General features: G+C 44.5%; 1 protein-coding gene across 1 annotated transcript in view; it reads left to right on the top strand.

Moving 5' to 3' along the window:
- TBX21 (T-box transcription factor 21) overlaps window positions 1–26,852 on the top strand; it is a 141,689-nt gene that overhangs the window by 64,181 nt on the left and 50,656 nt on the right. Inside the window, exons 2-3 of the mRNA XM_077459726.1 lie at window positions 5,721–5,875; window positions 14,190–14,311. Of these exons, the coding sequence (XP_077315852.1) occupies window positions 5,721–5,875; window positions 14,190–14,311 (277 nt within the window). The remainder of the gene's footprint in view (window positions 1–5,720; window positions 5,876–14,189; window positions 14,312–26,852) is intronic.

A 26,852-nucleotide genomic window follows, 5' to 3' on the forward strand; every position in this document is an offset into this window, starting at 1 on the left:
TTTTGGCTAAGGCAAGCGGTGAAAGGTTACAAGAAGAGGGACGGGAGGCGACCAGTCTGCTTTGACTTCAGACCCTGAGTCGGGCTGTGGTGGGGGTTTGTAGTTCAGGCTATGATCAAGCGCTTTTACGGGCGGCTTTCGCCCTCACCTTCTTTGGGGCTTTCTGGATTAGCGAACTGGTCAGCCCGTCGAAATGGGCTGCGGGGGGGTTTGGCGCGGGAGGATGTGGAACTGGGCCAGGATGGGGTTGGAATCCGGATTCGGCGGTCTAAGACCGACCAGAGGGGTAGGGGGTTACGAGTGGAGTTGGCCAGGATCGGGGAGGTGGCTATCTGCCCCGTGAGGTCTGTGGAAAGCTTCCTGGCGGTGCGGCCGCAGGTCTCGGGCCCATTCTTACTGCATTTGGATGGCGCTTACCTGTCCAAGTTTCAGTTTGTGACAGTTTTTCGTAAGTGCGTGGTGGCAGCGGGTTTTGACCCAACAAATTTTTCCTCTCACTCCTTCAGGATTGGGGCTGCCACTGAGGCTTCCACAGCGGGGTTGGGTGTCGAGGCGGTTAAGCGACTTGGGAGGTGGGACTCGGACAGGTTTAAATTGTATGTCCGTCCACAGCTGTTAGATTAATTGGGATTTTTTCTTAGTTTCATGCGTTGGTCTGGGGGTTAGGATGGGTTGTTAGTGGTTTTCACATGTGTTAATCTTTATTTCTCCTCAGGTTATGAAGTGGGCTTGGTATGGATACTGGGCCACTCATACGTTTTTTGGGGAGCAAAGAGAGCGGATATGCGGCCGAACGGCAGGCAACTTCGCATACTGAGGCAGGAGGCACAAGTTCGCTGGATCAGGATCCCTGGCATGAGGTGGAACAGGGTGCTTGGAGAAGTGCATAGGTTTTCCCGCCTGGACAGGTCACCCGATGTGTTGCTTTTTCATGTGGGGGGCAATGACATGGGGGCCAGGTCGATGAGAGATCTCATCCGGGATATCAAGTGTGATTTTTTATGGTTAAAAGCTGCTTACCATAATATGGATATGGTTTGGTCGGACATGGTGGGTAGGATGGCTTGGAGGTGGGCCCTATCGGACAAGAAGGTGGACAGGGCCAGGGTGAAGGTTAACAAGGAGGTTAGCAAGTTCTTCATCAGACATAGGGAATTAGAAATAGAAATGTGGAGGTATTTGAGGAGCGACGGCGTCCATTTAAATGACGTAGGGACAGATCTGTGGACATTAGGCTTGCAGGAGGGCATTCGGCGAGGGCTGCGCGTGTGGAGGTGCCCAAAAGGGTAAGTCTTTACCCCTTTCGGGCTGTGGCGGTTCTTTGGGAATTTTAAGGAAATAATGGGAGGTACGGGTAGTAAATTGTTGTACCCATCCATGGATGGGGGTGGTTTAATGGTACTTCCAGGTTACGAGGGGTTAACCTGGAAGGGTTAAAAGGGGTAGGTCACTGCGACGATTTGGGTATAGCCTCCGAGACAGGGGATTCCGTCTGGAGGTCAAGATGTCAAAAGTTGGAAGTCTTTCGCAGTGACCAGTATGTTATTTTGCTAGTACCCATGACCCGTTTAAAGGCTGGGAAGGTTTACGGTTATTTTAAAGTTATTTATGTTATTTATGAAACAGATTTGTTAAATAAATTACAGGCCAGATGGCCATTTAACCCCATATGTAGTCCAGTCATTTGTTTAAGGTGGGTTACGGGAAGTGGAGAAGGGAAATTGTAGGAGTAAAAGGTATAGAATACACTGGGCTTAGAGTCCTACAGATGTCATACAGTTGGATGTTTGCTTTGAAGATGTCATCTAAAATTTGAAGTTGATCCTCCTTGCCCTGAGAAAATCTTACAAATCTTGCATTTTCCCCTCTGTGGACCAGCTTCCTCAAAATGAATCCATATATTGCTTCTCTTTCTTGAAGCCATCCTGTCCTATCTACTGCATGTTTACCTTTGTGTGGGGTAGTTGTTTATGAAAATAAATGGCAAGTTCAACTCTTGCAGAAGTTTTGAAGATAAGAAAAACCTTAGAACTTGAGCTGTATGTTTGTTCAACCATTATCTACCATTTTCACATTAAGTGCACCCACTTTTAGGCTGGGTTCACACTAGTGTGATGCCAGACATCGCATGTGTTTCACACCGCATTGCTGTGCATATCACATGTGATGTCTATGTGATGTGAATTCAACCATACAAACTAAATCACATCACATTCGCACCAAAATGGTGCAGGACCCTTTTCCAGTCTGCACTGGAATTGGATCGCATTGGGTGTCCAATTTCACAGTTTGCACTGCGATCTGCAAAATGGTTTGGGGGTGTCATTAACTTTACATTGACACTTGCAGTGGTTCGCAGAGAGCAGTGTGAACTGCTTGCGAGTCAGATGCGATGCAGGAACCTGCACTGGAATCGCATTGGATCGCACAGGTGTGAACCAGGACTCATAGTTTTAAGAGGACATATAAGATTTCCTTTAAGATAAAATGTATATACATTAGGCTTGTGCAATTTGTTTCCTAACGAATCGAAATTCGGCCGAATTTTGCATCTTTCGGACATTCGGATGCATCCGAATGTCCGAATAAAAAAAGAACAACAACGAATACGAAAGAAATATAACAAATGAATTCAAATGAATTCGGTAATTCTTTAAAGATCTAATGTAACAAAAGGTCAGCTCAAAGTAAATCTTATAGTCCAATCAGCTAATTAATTTTGTGCCGGAGGATGGATTACTGGCAAAGTGCATTCCTGAGAACTGAGTTAGAAGGGTGTTGTATTGTATTTGAGCCGAGGAGAAGAGACGTTGTCATTGTGTGTGTTAAAAGATTCAATAAACAAACAACTTTCCAAACTACGAATCATTATCACGAATGTCTATACATACATAAATAGCGAATTTCAATGATTACGAACGAATGAATTCGACACTCTACGAATAATAACAAATTATCCGAAAACGTATTAATGTAACATAACGAATATCACAGAATGAAATTATGTATTTTACGAATGACAACGAACCAAAACTAAACAAAATTTTCCGTTGTGCACAAGTCTAATATACATGAACCAAATGAATAAAATAAAAGTAAATGTGAGATGTTAAAATATTGTATTTTTTTTCCAACAAATTGTTTTAAAAGCAATTTTTTATTTTTATTTTTTATTAAACAATAAAGAAACCCCTTTGGGGCACTTTGTAATACAGGTAGTTAAAACACATAACTCTATGATCCAATCGATTATAACTCTGATCATACTGATCAAAAAGGAAGGTGAAGCCACAGCCGGGATCCCACAGTTACAATGCCGGCGCCGCGGAGCTGGAGATGAGTTGGGCTTCGATCCCCCCCGCATCGCTGGACCCTGGGACAGGTAAGTGTCCGATTATTAAAAGTCAGCAGCTGCAGTATTTGTAGCTGCTGGCTTTACTTTTTTTTTTAAGCGGAACTCCACTTTAAGCTGCCTGTGGATGGTGCCAGGTCAGAAGGTGATCATACTGTCTGGACAGGGTCTAAGGAGGTAGTTGAAACAGAATATTGACTGTTAATGTAAAGATGATTCTACACTGATCACCAATCAAGTGGGGGAATTTACAATGACTTTGTAAGGAAGGAATTCTGCACTGAATGCCACTGATATTATGGTGGTCAGTGAAAATATCCTTGTTACTACTGATGTTGGTGATCAGTTTAGAATTCCCTTTAATTGACTGTCAGTGTAAATGCTCCCTTACACCAATGTAGTAGAAGAAGGGCCACATTCCCTGGTTTTATTAGCTACATACCACATGACTCAGGTGAGCAGTGCTGTGATGATGGTGACTCTTTCTAGTGACGTTGACCACGGCGGTGGAACTATGCAGGCAATTTAGGGACAGAGTAAAGTCCAGAAACTGACCAGGCTTTTTTTTTATAACTTAGAGCACCCTGGTGTGGTCCAAATTCAAGAGCACAGATATATAGAATCTGGCCTTCTGCTGAGATCAGTGTTCTTCTTATGCATTTCAAAGACAAGCTGAACTGACCTCTATTTTTGGGCTGTTTGTGACAGTTGGAAAACTGAAGCATTTTAGTCCCTTGATAGTTATAAATGCAACATCAGTTGCTCTTTCCATAAAAGAAACCGCAGGTTGTGGAATAGTGAGGCATGGTAAGGGGGCTCATTTGGTGAAGTTACAATGCGTCCCCTCTGGTCACTGAAGTCAGAACTAGATGACCAACAATTCACTCATCAGACTGGCTCAGATTACTGGCATTTGCATTTCATGCAAAAGGTAAAAGGTATTCACAAATATCAGTTCACTACATGAAGTGTATGCTTCCATGCCATTTCAAGAAAGATACTTGAAATGCATGCTATTACTATAAGCCATAATGGCAGGGGTCAAGTCCTGGGGAAAAAAGTGTGGGAACTCCTAGCCAAGATCCACTCTCCCAAAAAAAAAAAAAATAGGACATCGGGGTACATCAGGGAACGGGGCACATCAGGGCATGGGGCACCTCAGGGCACGGGGGACATCAGGGCATGGGGCACGGGGGACATCAGGGCATGGGGCACATCAGGGCATGGGGCACATCAGAGCACATTATGGCACATCAGGGCACATTATGGGGCACATCGCACATCAGGGCACATGGGGCACATCAGGCCACATGACACATCAGGACACAGGGCACATTGCACATCAGGGCACATGGCACATAGCACATCAGGACATGGGGCACACCAGGGCACATCGTGGCACATTATGGGGCACATGGCACATCAGGGCACATTATGGGACACATCAGGGCACATTATGGGGCACATAGCACATCAGGGCACATAAGGACATGGGGCACATCAGGGCACGGGCACCTCAGGGCATGGGGCACATCAGGGCACATTATGGCACATCAGGGCCCATTATGGCACATCTGGGCACATTATGGGACACATCAGGGCACAGGGAACATAATGGCATGGGGCACATCAGGCCTCATGGCACATCAGGGCACATTATGGGGCACATAGCACATCAGGGCATAGTATGGGGTATATTGAAGCATATCAGGGCACATAGCACATCAGGGCATGGGGCACATCAGGCCACATGGCACATTATGGCACATTATGGCACATTATGGGGCACATTATGGCACATTATGGGGCACATTATGGCACATTATGGCACATTATGGGGCACATCAGGGCACATTATGGGGCACATAGTACATACGGGAACGGGGCACATCAGGCCACATGGCACAACAGGGCACGGGGCACATAGCACATCAGGGCATGGGGCACATTGGGGCACATAGCACATCAGGGCACATTATGGGGCACATAGCACATCAGGGCACATTATGTCTGTAGTAAGTTCTCTCTCATATCACGCAGCGCTGCTCGGCGGCCCCTCCTTTCTTCTCGTCTATCCCAGATGATGTTACAAGCCAATGGGGATAGACAAGAAGAGAGGAGGGGCCAACGGGGAGCAAAGAGCGCTGAGTGACATGAGAGAGAACCTATTACAGACAGGCGCTTCCTGCGCTACTCTGCATACATCTCATTCGGCTCGGGCGGCTCTAGTCCTGCAAATGGGAACATTCCTGCCCTGCCCGAGCCCTGCATAATGGTGTCTGATACCATGTTACGTATGTATGATGCTACATGGCTATTTATCATATCTGCTGGCATTTGTAACATAGGCATATGTTCTCTCTTACAGACGCATGTTCCCATTCCTTAGTTACCGCGTGTTAGGTCTGGATCCTCTTGCCCAGTACACGTTACATGTGGAAGTGGTTCTGGCAGATCAAAATCACTGGAGATTCCAAGGAGGAAAATGGATCCAATGTGGCAAAGCTGAGGGTAACATGCCAGGTGAGAAATAAAATACCACGTTGATGCCACATGTTACAGGAAAGTAGAGAGTCTGATTCACCTTTGAAAATGCGATTTGCCTGGCCATACTGAACCAGTGGTTTTGGTCCATTTTTACCTTACTGACCTAGAACAGGAATATTTATATTTGTTAGTTTTTAATAATAACTCACACCACCCCTTTCTTGTCTATGTATAAAATAAAATCTAATACATTTTGGCACTGAACGGACATTTTAAACACAGTGATTGCGTCCTGTGAATCTGTTCCTGCAGCTGCAGTATTAACTTTTGTTTTAGAGTCCCAATCAGAAATAATTCCATAACAGTTTTGGCGAGCCAGCCAGGATCTTTATATTGTTGTCTACAGAGCATTTATGGAGAGCACTCAATTATCTATATTGATCTATACATACAGTAAATTACAACAAGATTGGAGAAAATGTCTGATTGTCTTGTACATGGCAGAATCTGCATTGCACTCAAAGCAAATTATGGTCTTTAGTATCCAACTATCTGTAAATTCCATTCTGCTAATGTTACTGTCTAAATTGTATATCAAACCCACAAACCCAGCACTAGAATTATTGCCCTCGCTCAGGCGTTCGCAGCAATACCTCACATGGGTGGTGCAAGCACCGTTTACATATGTGGGCGTGACCTAAGTATGTGTTCACTACTGTGCGCAAAATTTCTTTACATGGTCTCCTCCAAAGAAAAAAATTGATCACTTTTATTGCTATGACAAGGAATGTACACAACCATTGTGATAACAATACAGCATGATAGGTCCTCTTTACGGAGAGATCTGGGGTCTAAAAGACCCCAAATCTCTCCTCAACCCTTTAGAAGCAAAAGATCAAAAAAAAATGTAATCTTTTGCTTTAAGAAAAAACAAAACGTTTACATGGCCGGAGAAGCAGAAGTGATGTCAGACATTGCTCCGGCCCTCCAAGGGCATAGAGATGAGCGGTGACCATCTTGCCATCGCTTATCTCTATAGAAAGACACAACCTTCGCCGCATGGTTTTCCGGGCTTAGTGATCGGTAAAGTAAGCTCAAGAACCTGCGGGGGCCTCTCTGGTCTAAAAGTGATCCTGCAGCGAATCCGCCACAGGGACCATTTTTATCTGAAAGCAAGCCGCCAAAGGGAAAGAAAATGGTGTTATAGCATCTAGCTGCAGCCATCACCCTGGTATTTAACGTCAAAATAAATATGTGAATTTCCAGTTAGGTGGTCAGCAAGTGGTTAATTGCACAGTTACCTTGGTCCAGCTTGGACTGGTGTAAAGCTTGGTTGAATGAAAAAAACAAAACTGACAGATCCCCTCATCCACACAAGAATGTGTGTTACAGGGATCTCTCCTGCTGTGCTATTGTATTCTGACAGTGAGGACTCCCCTACCGCCTGAAAACACTGATCAGTGCTTGCAGCCATTTGCTGTGAGCACTGATTGAATGCTGGTTTTCCAACAAGACCATTCGACAAAAGCTGGTTGTTAAATCAGCTTCCGTTGAACAGAAATCTGTACACCTGTACAGAAAGTTGTCCGCTTCTGTGCTTTCTGTAACTGCAGGAAGGGAAGCTGGTGATGACACTTCCCTGCCTATCCACATCATCCAGAGAAAGCCTTCTATTCATTGAAAAAATAAAAGGCATTCTGTAAATGTTGAATGGATAAGGACTGGTGTCCTATCACATTGTGTCCCCCATCGGATAGTGTCCACTGTGTACTGCGCATACGCAGTACACAGGACACACAGATTCCAAAAATAGCCGAAGATGAACGGCGCCTGCGCCGTGAGTCCAGGTTTTAGCCCCACCATCCAAGTGGACACAGAGTTGGAATAAAAAGAGCCGAGTGAAGCGAGGCCGTGCCCGAAGCATGGCGAGAAAAGCGAGGCCGTGCCTGAAGCGTGGCGAGCAGTCCTCTAATATTTGCAGCCCTATGTCCACTTGGATGGTGGGGCTAGCACCTCCACTCACGGCGCAGGCGCCATTCATCTTCGGAGATTTTTCGAATCTCCTTCTGCTCTATACTGCGCAAGCGCTGCACCTGCCCAGTACGGGGCGGACACTATGCGATGGATGGAGGCTATATGCCAGAACTCCGGCACACGTGCTTGGCATTTCTGAAATTACTTTATTAACCACTTCAGCTCCGGACCAATAAATACCTTAAGGACCAGAGGTCTTTTTGCAATTTCGCACTGCGCTGCTTTAACTGGTAATTGCGCGGTCATGCAATATTGCACCCAAACGAAATTTGGGTCCTTTTCTTCCCACAAATAGAGCTTTCTTTTGATGGTATTTGATTGCCTCTGCGATTTTTTTTTTTTGCGATATAAATGGAAAAAGAGCGAAAATTTCGAAAAAAAAAGATATTTTCTTCTTTTTGTTATAAGAAAAATCGAATAAACTAAATTTTAGTCATACATTGAGGGCAAAATTTATTCAGCCACATGTCTTTAGTAAAAAAAATGTCAATAAGCGTATATTTTTTGGTTTGCGCAAAAGTTATAGCGTCTACAAACTAGAGTACATTTTCTGGAATTTACACAGCTTTTAATTTATGACTGCCGATCTCATTTCTTGAGGTGCTAAAATGGCAGGGCAGGATTTGTACTAAATCCCCCCCAAATGACCCCATTTTGGAAAGTAGACACCCCAAGGAAATTGCTGATGGGTATGTTGAGCCCATTGAATATTTATTTTTTTTGTCCTAAGGGATTGAATAATGACAAAAAAAAAAAATTTTTTTTACAAAAAGTTGTCACTAAATGATATATTGCTCACACATGCCATGGTTATATGTGGAATTGCACCCCAAAATATATTCCGCTACTTCTCCCGAGTATGGGGATACCACATGTGTGGGACTTTTTGGGAGTCTAGTCGCGCACGGCACCCCGAAAACCAATCACCACCTTCAAGATTTCTAAGGGTGCAAATTTTTGATTTAACTCCTCACTACCTATCACAGTTTCGAAGGCCATAAAATGCCAAAATAGCACAAAACCCCCCAAAATGACCCCATTTTGGAAAGTAGACACCCCAAGCTATTTACTGAGAGGCATGTTGAGTCCATGGAATATTTTATATTTTGCCACAAGTTGCGGGAATATTACAAACTTTTTTTTTTTTGCACCAAGTTGTCACTAAATGATATATTGCTCACACATGCTATGGGCATATGTGAAATGACACCCCAAAATACATTCTGCTGCTTCTCCTGAGTACGGGGATACCACATGTGTGGGACTTTTTGGGAGTCTAGTCGCGCACGGCACCCCGAAAACCAATCACCACCGTCAGGATTTCTAAGGGTGCAAATTTTTGATTTAACTCCTCACTACCTATCACAGTTTCGAAGTCCATAAAATGCCAAAATAGCACAAAACCCCCCCAAATGACCCCATTTTGGAAAGTAGACACCCCAAGCTATTTACTGAGAGGCATGTTGAGTCCATGGAATATTTTATATTTTGCCAAAAGTTGCGGGAATATTACAAACTTTTTTTTTTTTTGCACAAAGTTGTCACTAAATGATATATTGCTCACACATGCTATGGGCAGAAGTCAAATTACACCCCAAAATAAATTCTGCTGCTTCTCCCGAGTACGGGGATACCACATGTGGGGGACTTTTTGGGAGCCTAGCCACGTACGGGACCCCGAAAACCAAGCACTGCCTTCCGGATTTGAATATAAAATGCTACCAAAAAACCTGTTAGCGATGGCAGGGATCAGGTCTGACTCTGCGATCGCTGCAGTTATGTGTTTAGTGTTTTGTAAGTGACAGTGATCGATCGATACTGCACTTGGGTGGGCTGGGCAGAGGGGCAAAACGCAGGTGCCAGCAGGTATTTGGGCTGATCCCGCTAACAATGCGTTTTTTTGGAACCCTAAACTGCTGGGGACGCTAGTATAGATCTGATCAGATCAGATATTGATCTGTTCAGATTCTATACCACTACGGGAGGTGTATGCTTTGCGTGTGGGTGTTAGCGGTACTGGCACTAACCTAGCGCTGCCTGGGGCGACGCAGACCCTGACCCTAAAACCTAATTGATATCACCCGCCGGGTGATCAGGGGGTTAAACCTTTATTGGGTAATAAATGGTGGGTGCCCTGATGCTATAAAAAACAAACTAACCAGAGTCACCCGTAACACTTATACGGTGATCAGTGGTGAAAGGGTTAACTAGGAGCAATCAGGGGGTTCAAATTTTTATTAGGTAGTATATGGGGGTCCCTGGCGCTATATAAAAACCTGACGGGGAACCTAAATAACTAACTGGCTAACCAGCGTCACCAGTGACACTTATACTGTGATCGCTGGTGAAAGGGTTAACTAGCAGCAATCAGGGGGTTAAAACCATTATTGGGTAGTATATCGGGGTACCTAGTGCTATAAAAACCTGGCGGTGAACCTAAAAAAATAACTAGCTACCTAGCGACACTAGCGACACTGATGCAGCGTTTAGAAAAATTATCGCTTAGTGACACTGGCAAAAGGGGGTGAAAGGGTTAACTAGCGGAAATCAGGGGGTTAAAACCATTATTGGGTAGTATATCGGGGTACCTAGCGCTATAAAAACCTGGCGGTGAACCTAAAAAAATAACTAGCTACCTAGCGACTGTAGCGACACTAATGCAGCGATCAGAAAAACAATCGCTTAGTGACACTGGCAAAAGGGGGTGAAAGGGTTAACTAGCGGCAATCAGGGGGTTAAACCCATTATTGGGTAGTATATCGGGGTACCTAGCGATATAAAAACCTGGCGGTGAACCTAAAAAAAGAACTAGCTACCTAGCGACACATGCAGCGATCAGAAAAATGATCGCTTAGTGACACTGGCAAAAGGGGGTGAAAGGGTTAACTCTAGGGGCAATCAGGGGGTTAAATCTTTATTGGGAGGTGATAGGGGGCTACCCTGGACCTAACACTAACTGTCCTGACAGTTTTTACTGTCACAACTGACACTGAATGCATTGATCAGTAAAGAAATGATCAATGCAATCAGTGACACTGTGACTGGGGGGGGAGGGGGGGGGTTTGTGTGCCTGTGTGTACCTACATGTCAGTGTAGTGTTGGTGCACACTTACTTTTACTGTTCTCCTCGTAGTCCGGTCAAAAAGACCGCCCCGAGGAGAATGACATCACTTCCTCCTTCCTGTGTAAACAATACACAGGGGAGGAAGCTTCTCATTGGCCAGGAGCGATCCAGAGGGGGTGGCCGAAAACCAACGGCCATCCCCTCATCACGGAGCGCTCCTGGACCGAATCGGACCGCCGTAACCAGCGGGAGGGGGTCCGATCGGACCCCCCACCCGCTGGAAGGCAATCACGTAGATGTACGTGATTCTGCCTGCCTGTGCCATTGTGCTGACGTACATTGGCAATACGGCGGTCCTGAAGTGGTTAAACACATGATAAAAAAATCCATATACCCTATATTACCAAAAGTATTGGGACACCTGCTTTTACACACATGAACTTAAATGTCATCCCAGTCTTAGTCCGTAGGGTTCAATATTGAGTTGGCCCTCCCTTTGTAGCTATAACAGCTTCAATTCTTCTGAGAAGTCTGCCTACAAGTAGGAGTGTGTCTGTGGGAATGTTTGACCATTCTTCTAGAAGCACATCTGTGAGGTCAGGAACCGATATGGCTCGCAGTCTCCGCTCTAATTCATCCCAAAGGTGTTCTATCGGGTTGAAGTCAGGACTCTGTGCAGGCCAGTCAAGTTACTCCACCCCAAACTCGCTCATCCATGTCTTTTTGAGCCTATTTTTGCCCAAATGCATCATTAAAAGAAACCCATCATTAATGATTATGTAAGCTTCCCCTGTTAACCTTTCCTGACAATGCTTGCGTGTCTTGGCTCTCATGCTGATACCTTGGAGTGGGTATTGAGGAGGGCCCAGTACAGAAGTTCATACCACTCAGAGGTCCAATTGAAATATTTTGTAGTGGCATGCCCATAGGGGTTGCTAGATATTGTGGTCCACCTGTCACCCTGCCTGGCCCGGCATTCACTTCCTAGCCACTCTTGAGACAATGAACAGTCCATATGCTTGTTTTGTATTTCATTGAGGGATTTGAACTTGGATGGAGTAGGGGGAATTATGGGATGCCCAGAATCAATAGTAGTATCAATTGTATGATCATTCGGAACCTCTATTTACTCTTCTAGAGTTCCAGTCTCCTCCAGCACAATGCTTATTTGTAGACTGTTTCTCACTCTCTTGTACCATACTTGGTTCCAGGCACAACTAGAACATAGTAGGCCCAACCCAGACTCTGTCAGGCCTTAGCAACTGCCATTTGCAGGCAGGAACCGTGGACCCCTTTAGTGTAGCAACAAATAGAAGGTTTTTCAATGCTAGCCGTCCTGTGGGGGGCTACTGCTCCCAGCCAGTCCTCTTCAGGCCCTGCCAGCCCACCCAATCGCAGCTGCCCGACTCTACTGCCCATGACATCACAGTCTCTCCTGCTGGCTCTACATTCATCTCAGACTGCAAACTCCCAGTCTGCTCCGGCATGCCACCCCAGCTTTCCTCCTGGCTGCAATCTGGTGGATCTCTCCAGATCCTTCTTTGTTTCTCAGAAAGGTTTCGACGTGCACCCAAACCCCACAGGGCAAATGTCACCCCCCCCCCCCCCAGACTAGGGAGTGCCACAAGGGCCCCGACAACCTAGTGCTCCATCTCCAGCTTCTTCCACCTGACAACTCTTCCCCAACAGGGCTGAATCTAGGTATTTAAAGGGGTTGTAAATCCTCGTGTTTTTTCACCTTAATGCATCCTATGCATTTAGGTGAAAAAAGTCTGACACTGACTGGCCCTCTAGCACCCCCCCCATTTTACTCACCTAAGCCCTTCGTTCCTTCGGCGGAGATGCGCTCTTCCTCTCTGCCCAGGGTTCTCGGCTCTTGATCGGATAGATTGATAGCCCAGCTATTGGCTCCCGCTGCTGTCAAGTAAATCTAATGACGTGGGTGCCGGGGGGAAAGGCCGAGTTTGGCATTCTCTGTCTACGGACGCAGATGCTGGACTTGGTAATGCGCCCACAAGGTAACCCCCAGGGAGAGCGCTTCTCCCAGGGGCTTTACCAATGCAAGGAGGAGCCGCGAGCACTGCCGGGGGACCCCAGAAGATGATGTTTGGGGCCACTCTGTACAAAACGAACTGCACAGTGGAAGTAAGTATGACATGTAAACAAAGGTTTACAATCACTTTAAGGAGGCCTTTTCCCTGCCAATCCAAGTTGAGGATTGGTCAGGGCTCCTCAGAGCACCCCAGGCAGCTCCACCCCTCTTCCCCTCCTCTCTTCTAGAATCCTCTAGAAGCAAGAGGGAGGTCCATGAGAAGTGATGCTGCATGTGAGTCACCTGCTGCTACTCTAGGCCACTCCAAGCCCACACAGATAAAAAAAACAGACCAAGCTTACAGCTAGGCCTGATTAAATTTACCTGCACTCACAAAAATCCTACTTTCAGCACCTACATAAAGTTGTGGGTGCTACAGTTTATTATTTAAGAACATCAAGTGAAGCTAACCCATTTTGTGGGAAAGGACTACACCTCTTCCTCAGGGATGGAGCAATAGATGTGATAAGAATCGCGATCAGATGCAATAGAAGATATTAGAGCTTGATGGCAATTCCTTACAACATACCTGTTTCCAGTCAGTGACACAAAATCACTGAAACCACAGTCGGGTTACTTGTATTTTTAGGAGAGTAGCAATGAGAGGCCCCCTATTTCTATCAAGACAGGTGACCTTTAAAGAGTATATAATGCAAGAAGAAAAATGTAATATAGTGCACCTTACCAATCCAGATATAGGAGCTACACCCAGGGAAAGTACATCTTCAGCAGGTGCAGAAAATGGTCTGTTGATTCTGCCAGAAATTCAGGGTGCTGAAATCTTGGTAAATGTTTTCAGCTATTATCAGGTTTATTCTGTAAAATACAGAACACCCCATTCCCACCAAATCCCCACCCCAACTGCACCCCCCCAATATTATAAATATGAGAAGAGTGGTAGGTGTTTGTAGCACAGTGCTTCATTGACTATCACCCGAGGTCATGAAATGTGTTACTGTAAGGATCAGCAGGTTAAAATTAAGGGAACTAATCCTGAAATAAAAAGATAAGTAATGCAGCCATGACATCAAAGGACTAAATACACTGAAATATACAGTATCGTTTTTGAGTTTAGATATAATAAAATGCTGCATAAGTGTGTTGATAAAATGAAACATTATTAATATTCAATCTAGTAAAATTTCCATTTTTCTTTCTAGGGAACAGAATTTACCAACATCCTGATTCTCCTAACACAGGTGCCCATTGGATGCGGCAAGAGGTGGCATTCAGTAAACTCAAACTGACCAACAACAAAGGAGCCTCCAATAATATGACGCAGGTATGCATGTATCTGTTCATGTAACAGGCATGGGAGCAATACAATTACAGTGCATTTGGATAGTTTTCACTTTTTCTACATTTTGTTATATAACAGCCTTATTCCAAAATGGATTAAATTCGTTATTTTCCTAAAAATTCTACAAACAAAACCCCATAATGACAGCATGAAAGAAGTTTGTTTGAAATCTTTGCAAATTTATTAAAAATAAAAAACATAAAAAATTCCATGTGCATAAGTATTCACAGTCTTTGTCGTGACACTCAGAATTGAGCTCAGGTGCATCCTGTTTCCACTGATCATCCTTGAGATGTTTCTGCAACGTGATTGGAGTCCACCTGTGGTAAATTCAGTTGATTGGACATGATTTGGAAAGGCACACACCTCTCTATATAAGGTCCCACAGTTACTGCATGTCAGAGCACAAACCAAGCCATGAAGTCCAAGATAATTGTCTGTAGACCTGCATTGTATCGAGGCACAGATCTGGGGAAGGGTACATAAATATTTCTGTAGCATTGAAGATCCCAATGAGCACCGTGACCTCCATCATCCATAAGCCCTTGTACACACGGTCGGACATTCTGACAACCAAATCCGTTGGATTTTGTCCGACTTTGTCCGAAACTGTTGCATATACACGGCCGACCGTGTGTATGCAACAAAGTTGTCGGAAAATCCGATTGTATATAACGTGATGATGTTATTTCGTTACGACGGGACTACATTCAGGCTAGCTTTGGTCTAGGAATTTGATCTGAGCATGCGTGGCACTTTGTCCGTCGGAGTAGACTACACATGATTGGAGTATGTCCGATCGGAGCATTTTGTCTGAAAATTTTACGGACAAGTTGGAAAACTTGGTCCGTCGGATACTCCGACAGAAACAGTCCGATGGAGACCACACACAGTCGGACTATCCGACAAAACGGTCCGATAGGACACATTCTGTCGGTATCTCCGACCATGTGTAAGGGCTAAGAGGAAGAACTTTGGAAGCACCAGGACTCATCCTAGAGTGGGCCACCTGGCCCAACTAAGTGATCTGAGGAGAAGGGCCTTAGGGAGCTGACCAAGAACCTGATGGTCACTCTGACAGAGCTCCAGCATTTCTCTGTAGAGAGAGGAGAACCTTCCAGAAGAACAACCATCTCTGCAGCACTCCACCAATCAGGCCTGTATGGTAGAGTGGTCAGACAGAATCATCTCCTCAGTAAAAGGCACATGACAGCCCATCTGGAGTTTGCCAAAAGGCACCTAAAGGACTCTCAGACAATGAGAAGCAAAATTCTCTGGTCTGATGAAACAAAGATTGAACTCTTTGGCCTGAATGGCAAGCGTCATGTCTGGAGGAAACTAGGCACCGTTCATCACTTGGCGAATACCATCCCTACTGTGAAGCATGGTGGTGGCAGCATCATGACTGTGGGGATGTTTTTCTGCAGTAGGAACTGGGAGAATTGAGGGAAAGGTGAATGCAGTAATGTACAGAGACATCCTTGATGAAATCTTGCTCCAGAGCGCTCTGGACCTCAGACTGGGGCAAAGGTTCATCTTCCAACAGGACAATGACCCTAAGCATACAGCCAAGATAGCAAATGAGTGGCTACGGGACAACTCCAGGAATTTTCTTGAGTGGCCCAGCTTAAGCCCAGACTTGAACCCAATTAAACATCTCTGGAGAGATATGAAAATGGCTGTAGACTGACACTCCCCATCCAACCTGATGGAGCTTGAGAGGTCCTGCAAAAGAAGAATGGGAGAAACTGCCCAAAAATAGGTGTGCCAAGCTTGCAGCATCATACTCAAAAAGACTTGAGGTTGTAATTGGTGCCAAAGGTGCTTCAACAAAGTATTGAGCAAAGGCTGTGAATACATATGTATATGAGATTTATTTGTTTTTTATTTTTAATAAATTTGCAAAGATTTCAAACTGCTTTCACGTTGTCATTATGGGTTATTGCTTGTGAGATTTTAAACAAAATAATGAATTTTATTCATTTTGAAATAAGGCTGTAACATAACAAAATGTGGAAAAAGTGAAGTACTGTGAATATATTCCAGGGGCACTGTATATGTCATGGAGCAGAGACTCGTCCTGTGTATCTCAGGGAAGTTATAGCACAACCTAAAGAGCTAGACCAGTGATGGCAAATAGCTGTTGGTAGGGATATCTTCCCTCCTCTATCTATACAGGAATTTGATTCACAGCTCTTAGCGCTTGGGACACAGTGCTGGTGATATATTCCTGCCAATCCTATCTACATATTTTCCTGCCCACCATTGGCTTTTTGGATGTTCCCACCCACTTTGGGGTGTGCCTGCTCTTCTTGTTACATTCCCAGTAATATAAAACATACAAAAAGTGTAATAGTCTATACCTGTGTATATATAATATAATATTAGATTAGATTATATAATATAATAAATAATAAAAGTTAACGTAATATATAAGATAATATAACATAAGATAAAACAACAAAGAGAGTGTAATATTTGTGGCAGGTGTACATACTTTAAGAAATTGACCATAAAAATCTCCACAACAGCAGCCATGATAATAAATTGTTAGGTGGTATAACCATCCAGAAAACATTTTTCTTTGTCAGGTCTGAAAGTCCAAAAGGGTGTTTAACTGAACATCATTAGAAAGACACCCATCGCGTTTCGGGGGCTTGGATACGCCCCTTTCATCTGTGCATGTTTATTTTATAATCTCTAAATGTGGCTGGATCTTTTTTAATGTGGCAGGTCTCTGCACTGTACAGATTGCCAGTGGTAGAAATGTGTTACATAATATATAACGTGTGTTACGTTTCAATCAAATATAGCCACATAGAGATTATAAAATACTAAATAATGAAATATTCTAGTGCAGAACATTGCTAATGTTTGTCTTTATGGGATTACGGTCACTCCATTTTTAGATTGTAAGCTCTAACGAGCAGGGCCCTCGGATTCCTCTTGTACCAAATTGTAATATAACTGTAATGTCTGCCCTCATGTTGTAAAGCGCTGCGCAAACTGTTGGCGCTATATAAAACCTGTATTATAATAATAATAATAATAATAATACATATTCCCCCCTTCCTGCCCAGACCAATTTTCAGCTTTTAGCGCTGTCACTCTTTATCAATTGCACGGTCATACAACACTATATCCAAATTACATTTTTATAATTTTTTCCTCAAAAATACAGCTTTATTCTGGGTTTTTTATTTTTTGTTAAAAAAAATTAAAAGACCGAATAAAAAAAAAATACAAAACCGTTTTATATTTTGTTAATTTTGCAAACAGGTCATTTTTCTGCTTCATTGATGTACGCTGATGAGGCTGCACTGATGGGCACTGATAGGCTGCATTGATAAGGTGACATTGATTGGCACCTATAAAGCAGCACTGATGGGCACTAATAGGCAGCACTGGTGGGCACTGATGAGGTGGCACTGATGGGTGGCACTGAAGGGCGGCACTGAAGGGCATTGATAGGTGTCACTGAAGGGCACTAATAGGTGGCAGTGATGGGCATTGATAGCTGACAGTGATGGGCACTGATGGGTGGCAGTGATGGACACTGATTGGCACTGATAGGCAGCACTGGTAGGTGGCACTGATGAGGTACTGATTGGCACCACTGGTGGGCATTGGTAGGTGGCACTTGTGGGCATTGATAAGTGGCACTGATGTACTTGTGGGCACTGATTGGTGGGCACTGTGGGCATTGATTGGTGGGCACTGTGGTCAATGATTCGTGGCACTGGCAGGCGGTACTGGTGGGCACATATGAGGTGGTTTCGCCTCTCCCTGCTCGGGACCGATGTCCCTTCAACAGAAGCCGGTGATCGCCTTTTATTTCTTCTCACACTGTCAGCGTGAGAAGAAAAAAAAACAATTACTGATCTTTTGTTTACATCACGTGATCAGCTGTCATTGGGTCGGGATCCACCCCTTATCTCATTGACGTGGGTGATCACAGCACATGCCCTTCGGGGGGGGCGTGGCAAGCTTGCAGAGGGGAGGACGTCTATTGATGCCCTCCCGGGAAAGCAGATCCGTGCTGTAGCCGTCATTTGGCTATAGCGCGGATCTGAAGGAGTTAAAATATATATAGTTGGCAAGATTGAATAAAGACACCAGACCATCCAGTGTTAGTGTGTGTGTGTTTATGTCACCACCATTTCCTATATCCCTTTATATTCTGTTCGCTAAGAAGCCAATTTAAAAGTTAAAAAAAAAATATTGACACTCCTTGCTGACACCACAGACTGTGGAAGGGAGTTCCACATCCTTAGAGTCCCCTTTTTTTTTAGTTTACTTCTAATTCTATGTATTTTGAAGGGCTAGAGCCATTTCATGTTTGTGTATTCTTTATTAGCCTTAGGGCCGGTTCACACTGCGGGCGATGCGAGGCGACACGACTTGCCTCGCCGCGATCTGACAAGTCGCCCCCGTTCTGTACAATGGAACCGTTCTGAGAGGAGCGACTCGAGTCGCTCCGACTCAGAAAAAAGGTTCCTGTACTACTTTTGGGCGACCTCGGGGCGACTTGCATTGACTTCTATACAGAAGTCATTTGCAAGTCGCCGCTGAGGTCGCGGCAGGTCGCGGCGAGGCAAGTCGGTGTCGCCTCGCATCGCCCGCAGTGTGAACCGGCCCTTACCCAGTGAGTGCCCTATGATTCCTTTCTATCTTGGAAGAGGTATGTGAACAAGTCTGGCTGAACAAAATACAATTCCTTTGGTAGTTTAACCAGCTATGTTAGGCATGCCTGACAAAATGTGTAGCATGTTCCGTCCTTCTCCCCCGCTGCCACTTCCCCTTGTCCCCCCCTCCCCAAGGCGGTAATTCCCTGTTGTCAAAATGACAGCCAGGAGTTGCTGTGTAAATATAGCAGCTATTACAACTGCTGCTGTCAAAAATGAACTTTGACTGCATTTACAAACTCTGTTCAGATACAGACTAGCTTTTTAGATTTTTTCTACATGCGATTATTGCCAGCTGCTATAGTTGCTAGCAGTAATCACTATGTTCTGCCGGTCAGGAAGACTCCCCAGGGTGGAAGGAAAGAAAATCGAATCATCCATGCCTTCATGGGTCAGAGGTGTTTGGTGGCAAAAGGGGGCCTACTCAATATTAGGTGGGTAGTCATGTTATGGAGGGCGGTCATAATTTTATGGCTGATCAGTGTATTCTGTATGTATTTCAATTATTTATATAAAAGTGTGCCTGCTGTTCCAGTATATACACACGTCCTGGTGTTCCAGTATATACACACATCCTGGAGTTCCAGTATATACACACGTCCTGGAGTTCCAGTATATACACACGTGCTGGAGTTCCAGTATATACACACGTCCTAGAGTTCCAGTATATACACACGTCCTGGTGTTCCAGTATATACACACGTCCTGGAGTTCCAGTATATACACACGTCCTGGAGTTCCAGTATATACACATGTCCTGGAGTTCCAGTATATACACACGTCCTGGAGTTCCAGTATATACACACGTCCTGGAGTTCCAGTATATACACACGTCCTGGAGTTCCAGTATATACACACGTCCTGGAGTTCCAGTATATACACACGTCCTGGAGTTCCAGTATATACACACGTCCTGGAGTTCCAGTATATACACACGTGCTAGAGTTCCAGTATGTACACACGTCCTGGAGATCCAGTATATACACACGTCCTGGAGTTCCAGTATATACACACGTCCTGGAGTTCCAGTATATACACACGTCCTGGAGTTCCAGTATATACACACGTCCTGGAGTTCCAGTATATACACACGTCCTGGAGTTCCAGTATATACACACGTCCTGGAGTTCCAGTATATACACACGTCTCCATGAAACTCTTTATCATTTGGAATACTCGAAGCCCTGGTTCACATTATTGCGATGCAGGAACCAGCGCGATTCCAATGCCGGTTCCCGCATCACATGTCCCTCGCAAGCAGTTCACGCTGCCCTCTACAAACCACTGCGGGTGTCAATACAAACTTAATGACACCCCCAGGTGGGTTCACAGGTCGCAGTGCGAACTGTGGATTCAGACAGGAATTAGATCGCATAGGTGAGAACACCCATGTGATTCGATTCCAGTGCAAAAAAAAAAAAGTTTCCTGCAGCATTTTTGTGCGAATCCAATGCGAGTTCAGCCATACAATTGAGTGGCTGAATTTGCATTGCACAGACATCGCATGTGATCTGCACAGCAATGAGTTGCGATGTCTGTGTTCGCACCAGTGTGCACTCAGGCTAAACATCAAAGTCAAATTATTCTTTGATTATTCTAACTGGAAAGATTCAGTCAGATTCCTATGTTGTATCTTTATACCTTTTCACCGGCCCTACATATACACTCACCGGACACTTTATTAGGCTGTTCAATTGCTTGGTAACACAAACTGCTGATCAGCCAATCACATGGCAGCAACTCAATGCATTTAGGCATCTAAACGTGGTGAAGATGACTTGCTGAAGCTCAAACCGAGCATCAGAAAGGGGAAGAAAGAGGACTTAAGGGACTTTGAATGTGGCATTGTTGTTGGTGCTAGATGGGCTGGTCTGAGTATTTAAAAAACTGCTGACCTACTGGGATTTTCACACACAACCATCTCTAGGATTTACAGAGAATGGTCTGAAAAAGAGAAAATGTGCAGTGAGCGGTAGTTGGGTGGAGGAAAATGCCTTGCTGATGTCAGAGGTCATAGGAGAATGGGCAGACTGGTTTGAGATGATAGAAAGGCATAAGTAACTGAAATAACCACTTTTTGCAACCAAGGTATGCAGAATACCATCTCTGAAGGCACAACACATGGAACCTTGGAGCAGATGGGCTACAGCAGCAGAAGAAGACCACGCTGGGTGCCACTGCTGTCATCTAAGAATAGGAAACTGAGGTTACAATTCACACAGGCTCAACAAAATTGGACAATAGAAGATTGGAAGAACATTGCCTGGTCTATTGAGTCTCGATTTCAGCTGTGACATTCAGATGGAGGGTCAGAATTTGGTGTAAACATGAAAGCATGGATCCATCATGCTTTGTATCAATGGTTCAGGCTGGTGGTGTAATGGTGTGGGGGATATTTTCTTGGCACACTTTGGGCCCCTTAGTACCAATTAAGCATCATTTAACCACTTGTGGACCGCCTCACGGGGATGTACGTCCTTTTTTTGAAGAGGGATATCTCGGTAACGGCAGCAGCTGCTGCCACAACCGAGATATCCATCTCTTCAGGCGGCGGTCGGCTGTACGATAACGGTGGTCTCCGCAGGGGATTCGCCGCGAGATCACCGCTATCGGCGGCGGGAGAGGTGCCACCCCCCCTCCCGCCGCCCTCCCGCACCTTCCGCCGCTTACCGGAGCCGTCGGTAGCGGCGGAGGCGATCGGGTCCTCTTCCTAGCTGGGCATAGAGACAAGTGAGGCTAAGATGGCCCCCACTCGTCTCTATTCCATAGGAGGGCGGAAGCGACGTCAAAACGTCACTTCCGCCCATACCTCTTAAAGGTATATTTTTTTTTAAATGTCAGATTTTCTTTTTTTTTTTTTTTTTGCATTTTAGCCCAAATATGAGATCTGAGGACTTTTTGACCCCAGATCTCATATTTAAGAGGACCTGTCATGCTTTTTCCTATTACAAGGGATGTTTACATTCCTTGTAATAGGAATAAAAGTGATCCATTTTTTTTTTTTTTTTAAAACAGTGTAAAAATAAATAAAATCAATTAAAATAAATAAGAAAAAAAACATGAGCTTGCGCACAGAAGCGGGCACATACGTGAGTAGCGCCCGCATATGAAAACGGTGGTCAAACCACACATGTGAGGTATCGCCGCGATCGGTAGAGCGAGAGCAATAATTCTAGCCCTAGACCTCCTCTGTAACGCAAAAAATGCAACCTGTAGAATTTTTTAAATGTCGCTTATGGAGATTTTTGAGGCTAAAAGTTTGACGCCATTCCACGAGCGGGCGCAATTTTGAAGCGTGACATGTTGGGTATCAATTTACTTGGCATACCATTATCTTTCACAATATAAAAAAAATTGGGCTAATTTTACTGTTGTCTTATTTTTTTATTCAAAAAAGTGCATTTTTAAAAAAAAAAGTGCGCTTGTAAGACCGCTGCACAAATACGGTGTAAAAAAAAGTATTTCAATGACCGCCATTTTATTCTCTAGGGTGTTAGAAAAAAAACAATATAAAATGTTTGGGAGTTCTAAGTAATTTTCTAGCAAAAAAAAACAGTTTTAAACATGAAAACACCAAGTCTGAAAAAGAGGCCTGGTCCTTAAGTGGTTAAACACCACGGCCTACCTGAGTATTGTTGCTGACCATGTCCATCCCTTTATGCCCTTGTACACACGGTCGGACATGTCCGTGTTGTCGGATAATCCGGCCGTGTGTGGGCTCCATCTGACTTTCTCTGTTGGAATGTCCGACCAACAAAGTTTGAGAGCTGGATATAAAAATTTGCCGACAACATGATCCGATTGGACTTTGTCCGATCGTTTGTAAAGAATTCCGATCGGACAAAGTGCCACGCATGATCAGATCAAATTTCTAGACCAAAGCTATTGGCTACTAGCCTGAATGTAGTCCTGTCATAACTAAATAACGTCATCATGTTACGAACGATCGGAATTTCCGACAACTTTGTCCAACCGTGTGTATGCAACACCAGTTTCGGACAAAATCCGTTGGACAAAATCCAACGGATTTTGTTGTCGGAATGTCCGACCGTGTGTACAAGGGCTATGACTACAGTGTACCCATCTTCTGATGGCTCCTTCCAGCAGGACAATGTACCATGTCACAAAGATCAAATCATCTCACCACTGGTTTCTTGAACATGACAATGTTTCCAACACCTTGTTGAATCTATGTCACAAAGAATGAAGGCCGTTCTGAAGGCAAAAGGGGGTCCAACCCGGTACTAGCAAGGTGGGCAGTAAGTGTATACAGTGCCTTGAAAAAGTATTCATACCCCTTGAAATTTTCCACATTTTTTCATGTTACAACCAAAAATATAAATGTATTTTATTGGGATTTTATGTAATAGACCAACACAAAGTAGCACATAATTGTGAAGTAGAAGGAAAATGATAAATTATTTTCACATTATTTTTACAAATAAATATGTGAAAAGTGTGGCGTACATTACAGCTGCAAGTCTTTTTGGGGATGTCTCTACCAGCTTTGCACATCTAGAGAGAGACATTTTTGCCCATTCTTCTTTGCAAAATAGCTCAAGCTCTGTCAGATTGGATGGAGAGTGTCTGTGAACAGCAATTTTCAAGTCTTGCCACAGATTCTCAATTGGATTTAGGTCTGGACTTTGACTGGGCCATTCTAACACATGAATATGTTTTGATCTAAACTAGGGTTTCCAAACCTTTTGAGTGTTGGCCACTTAAGCTACTTGGTAACTGGTCGCAGGCCACAATGAGCAGAGCAGTCAGATGACAGGTCCATGCAGAGTGGACACGGACACAGCCCACTCTACTCTATGGGTCCTCCGATCCGATCCGCCCTAACGGAAGGGGATTGATCCCCTTCTCTTTTTTTTGTTTGTTTTTTAGCAAATCAGATTGGAGGTAGGCAGGTGGAAAAGGACACAAATCTCATAGAGGTGAATGGAGGGTTCGATTGAGTTGGACTGATTGTGTGAAAGAGGCCTTTCACACTAATGCAGCACACCTGTGTCTTTCCTGTGGGTTAGCCACACTTTGCCATAGACTTCTATTATATCCTGCAGGTGTGGTGCAATTTCTGAAAGCTCACCAAACCCGCAGGTAATAACAGAAGTCTATGGCTCAGTGCAGGTAACCTGAAGGTGCACTGCACCTGCGGATCAGTTTGAAAGCATCCCAGTAACCACTGCGCAGATATGCCCAGATATACACTTCAGTTTTAGTAATAACCTGACCTTTGACCACTTAAGGACCGCCGCATGCCAATGTACGTCATCACAATGGCATGTACAGGCACAAGCACGTACATGTACGTGCTCGCCTTCCAGCGGGTGGGGGGTCCTCCTGCTGGATGCGGTGGTCCGTTCCGCTTCAGGAGTGATCCGGGATGAGGGGATGGCCGTTGGTTTCTGGCCATCCCCTCTCGATCGCTCCTGGCGAATGAGAAGCTTCCTTCCACTGTGTATAGTAAACACAGGCAGGGAGGAAGTGACGTCATTCTCTTCGGGGTGGTCTTTTTGACTGGACTACATTAGTGTCACTGGTGTCGCTGCATTAGTGTCACTGGTGTCGCTAGGTAGCTAGTTATTTTTTTAGGTTCACCGCAAGGTTTTTATAGCGCTAGGTACCCCGATATACTACCCAATAATGGTTTTAACCTCCTGATTGCCCCTAGTTAACCCTTTCACCCCCTTTTGCCAGTGTCACTAAGCGATCATTTTTCTGATCGCTGCATTAGTGTCACTAGTGTCACTAGGTAGCTAGTTATTTTTTTAGGTTCACCGCCAGGTTTTTATAGCGCTAGGTACCCTGATATACTACCCAATAATGGTTTTAACCCCCTGATTGCCCCTAGTTAACCCTTTCACCCCCTTTTGCCAGTGTCACTAAGCGATCGTTTTTCTGATTGCTGCATTAGTGTCACTAGTGCTGCTAGGTAGCTAGTTATTTTTTTAGGTTCACCGCCAGGTTTTTATAGCGCTAGGTACCCCCATATACTACTCAATAATGGTTTTAACTCCCCGATTGCCCCTAGTTAACCCTTTCACCAGCGATCACCGTATAAGTGTCACTGGTGACGCTGGTTAGCCAGTTAGTTATTTAGATTCCCCGTCAGGTTTTTATATAGCGCCAAGGACCCCCATTCACAACCTAATAAAGATTTTAACCCCCTGATTGCCCCTAGTTAACCCTTTCACCAGTGATCACCGTATAAGTGTTACGGGTGACTCTGGTTAGTTTGCTTTTTATAGCATCAGGGCACCCACCATTTATTACTCAATAAATGTTTAACCCCCTGATCCCCCGGCGGGTGATATCAATTAGGTTTTAGGGTCAGGGTCTGCGTCGCCCCAGGCAGCCCTAGGTTAGTGCCAGTACCGCTAACACCCACGCGCAAAGCATACACCTCCCGTAGTGGTATAGAATCTGAACAGATCAATATCTGATCTGATCAGATCTATACTAGCGTCCCCAGCAGTTCAGGGTTCCAAAAAAACGCATTGTTAGCGGGATCAGCCCAGATACCTGCTAGCACTTGCGTTTTGCCCCTCCACCCAGCCCACCCAAGTGCAGTATCGATCGATCGCTGTCACTTACAAAACACTAAACACATAACTGCAGCGTTCGCAGAGTCAGGCCTGATCCCTGCGATCGCTAACAGTTTTTTTTGTAGCGTTTTATATTTAAATCCAGAAGGCAGTGCTTGGTTTTCGGGGTCCCGTACGTGGCTAGACTCCCAAAAAGTCCCCCACATGTGGTATCCCCGTACTCGGGAGAAGCAGCAGAATTTATTTTGGGGTGTAATTTCACTTATGCCCATAGCATGTGTGAGCAATATATCATTTATTGACAACTTTGTGCAAAAAAAAAAAATATTGTAATATTCCTGCAACTTGTGGCAAAATATAAAATATTTCATGGACTCAACATGCCTGTCAGTAAATAGCTTGGGGTGTCTACTTTCCAAAATGGGGTCATTTGGGGGGGGGGTTTGTGCTATTTTGGCATTTTATGGCCTTCGAAACTGTGATAGGTAGTGAGGAGTGAAATCAAAAATTTGCACCCTTAGAAATCCTGAAGGCAGTGATTGGATTTCGGGGTGCCGTACGCGGCTAGGCTCCCAAAAAGTCCCACATATGTGGTATCCCTGTACTCATGAGAAGCAGCAAAATATATTTTGGGGTGCAATTCCACATATAACTATGGCATGTGTGAGCAATATATCATCTAGTGACAACTTTTTGTAAACTATTTTTTTTTTGTTTCATTATTCAATCACTTGGGACAAAAAAAAAATATTCAATGGGCTCAACATGCCCCTCAGCAATTTCCTTGGGGTGTCTACTTTCCAAAATGGGGTCATTTGGGGGGGTTTTGTGTTATTTTGGCATTTTATGGCCTTCGAAACTGTGATAGGTAGGGAGGAGTGAAATCAAAAATTTGCACCCTTAGAAATCCTGAAGGCAGTGATTGGTTTTCGGGGTGCTGTACACAGCTAGACTCCCAAAAAGTCCCACATATGTGGTATCCCCGTACTCAGGAGAAGCAGCAGAATATATTTTGGGGTGCAATTCCACATATAACTATGGCATGTGTGAGCAATATATCATTTAGTGACAACTTTTTGTAAACTTTTTTTTTTTTGTGTCATTATTCAATCACTTGGGACAAAAAAAAAATTCAATGGGCTCAACATGCCCCTCAGCAATTTCCTTGGGGTGTCTACTTTCCAAAATGGGGTCATTTGGGGGGGGGGGGGGTTTGTACTGCCCTGCCATTTTAGCACCTCAAGAAATGAGATAGGCAGTCATAAATTAAAAGCTGTGTAAATTCCA

Source organism: Lithobates pipiens, unplaced genomic scaffold (assembly GCF_037356315.1).
Source record: "Lithobates pipiens isolate NorthernLeopardFrog02 unplaced genomic scaffold, aLitPip1_a1.2 Scaffold_28, whole genome shotgun sequence".
Lineage (NCBI taxonomy): Eukaryota > Metazoa > Chordata > Amphibia > Anura > Ranidae > Lithobates > Lithobates pipiens.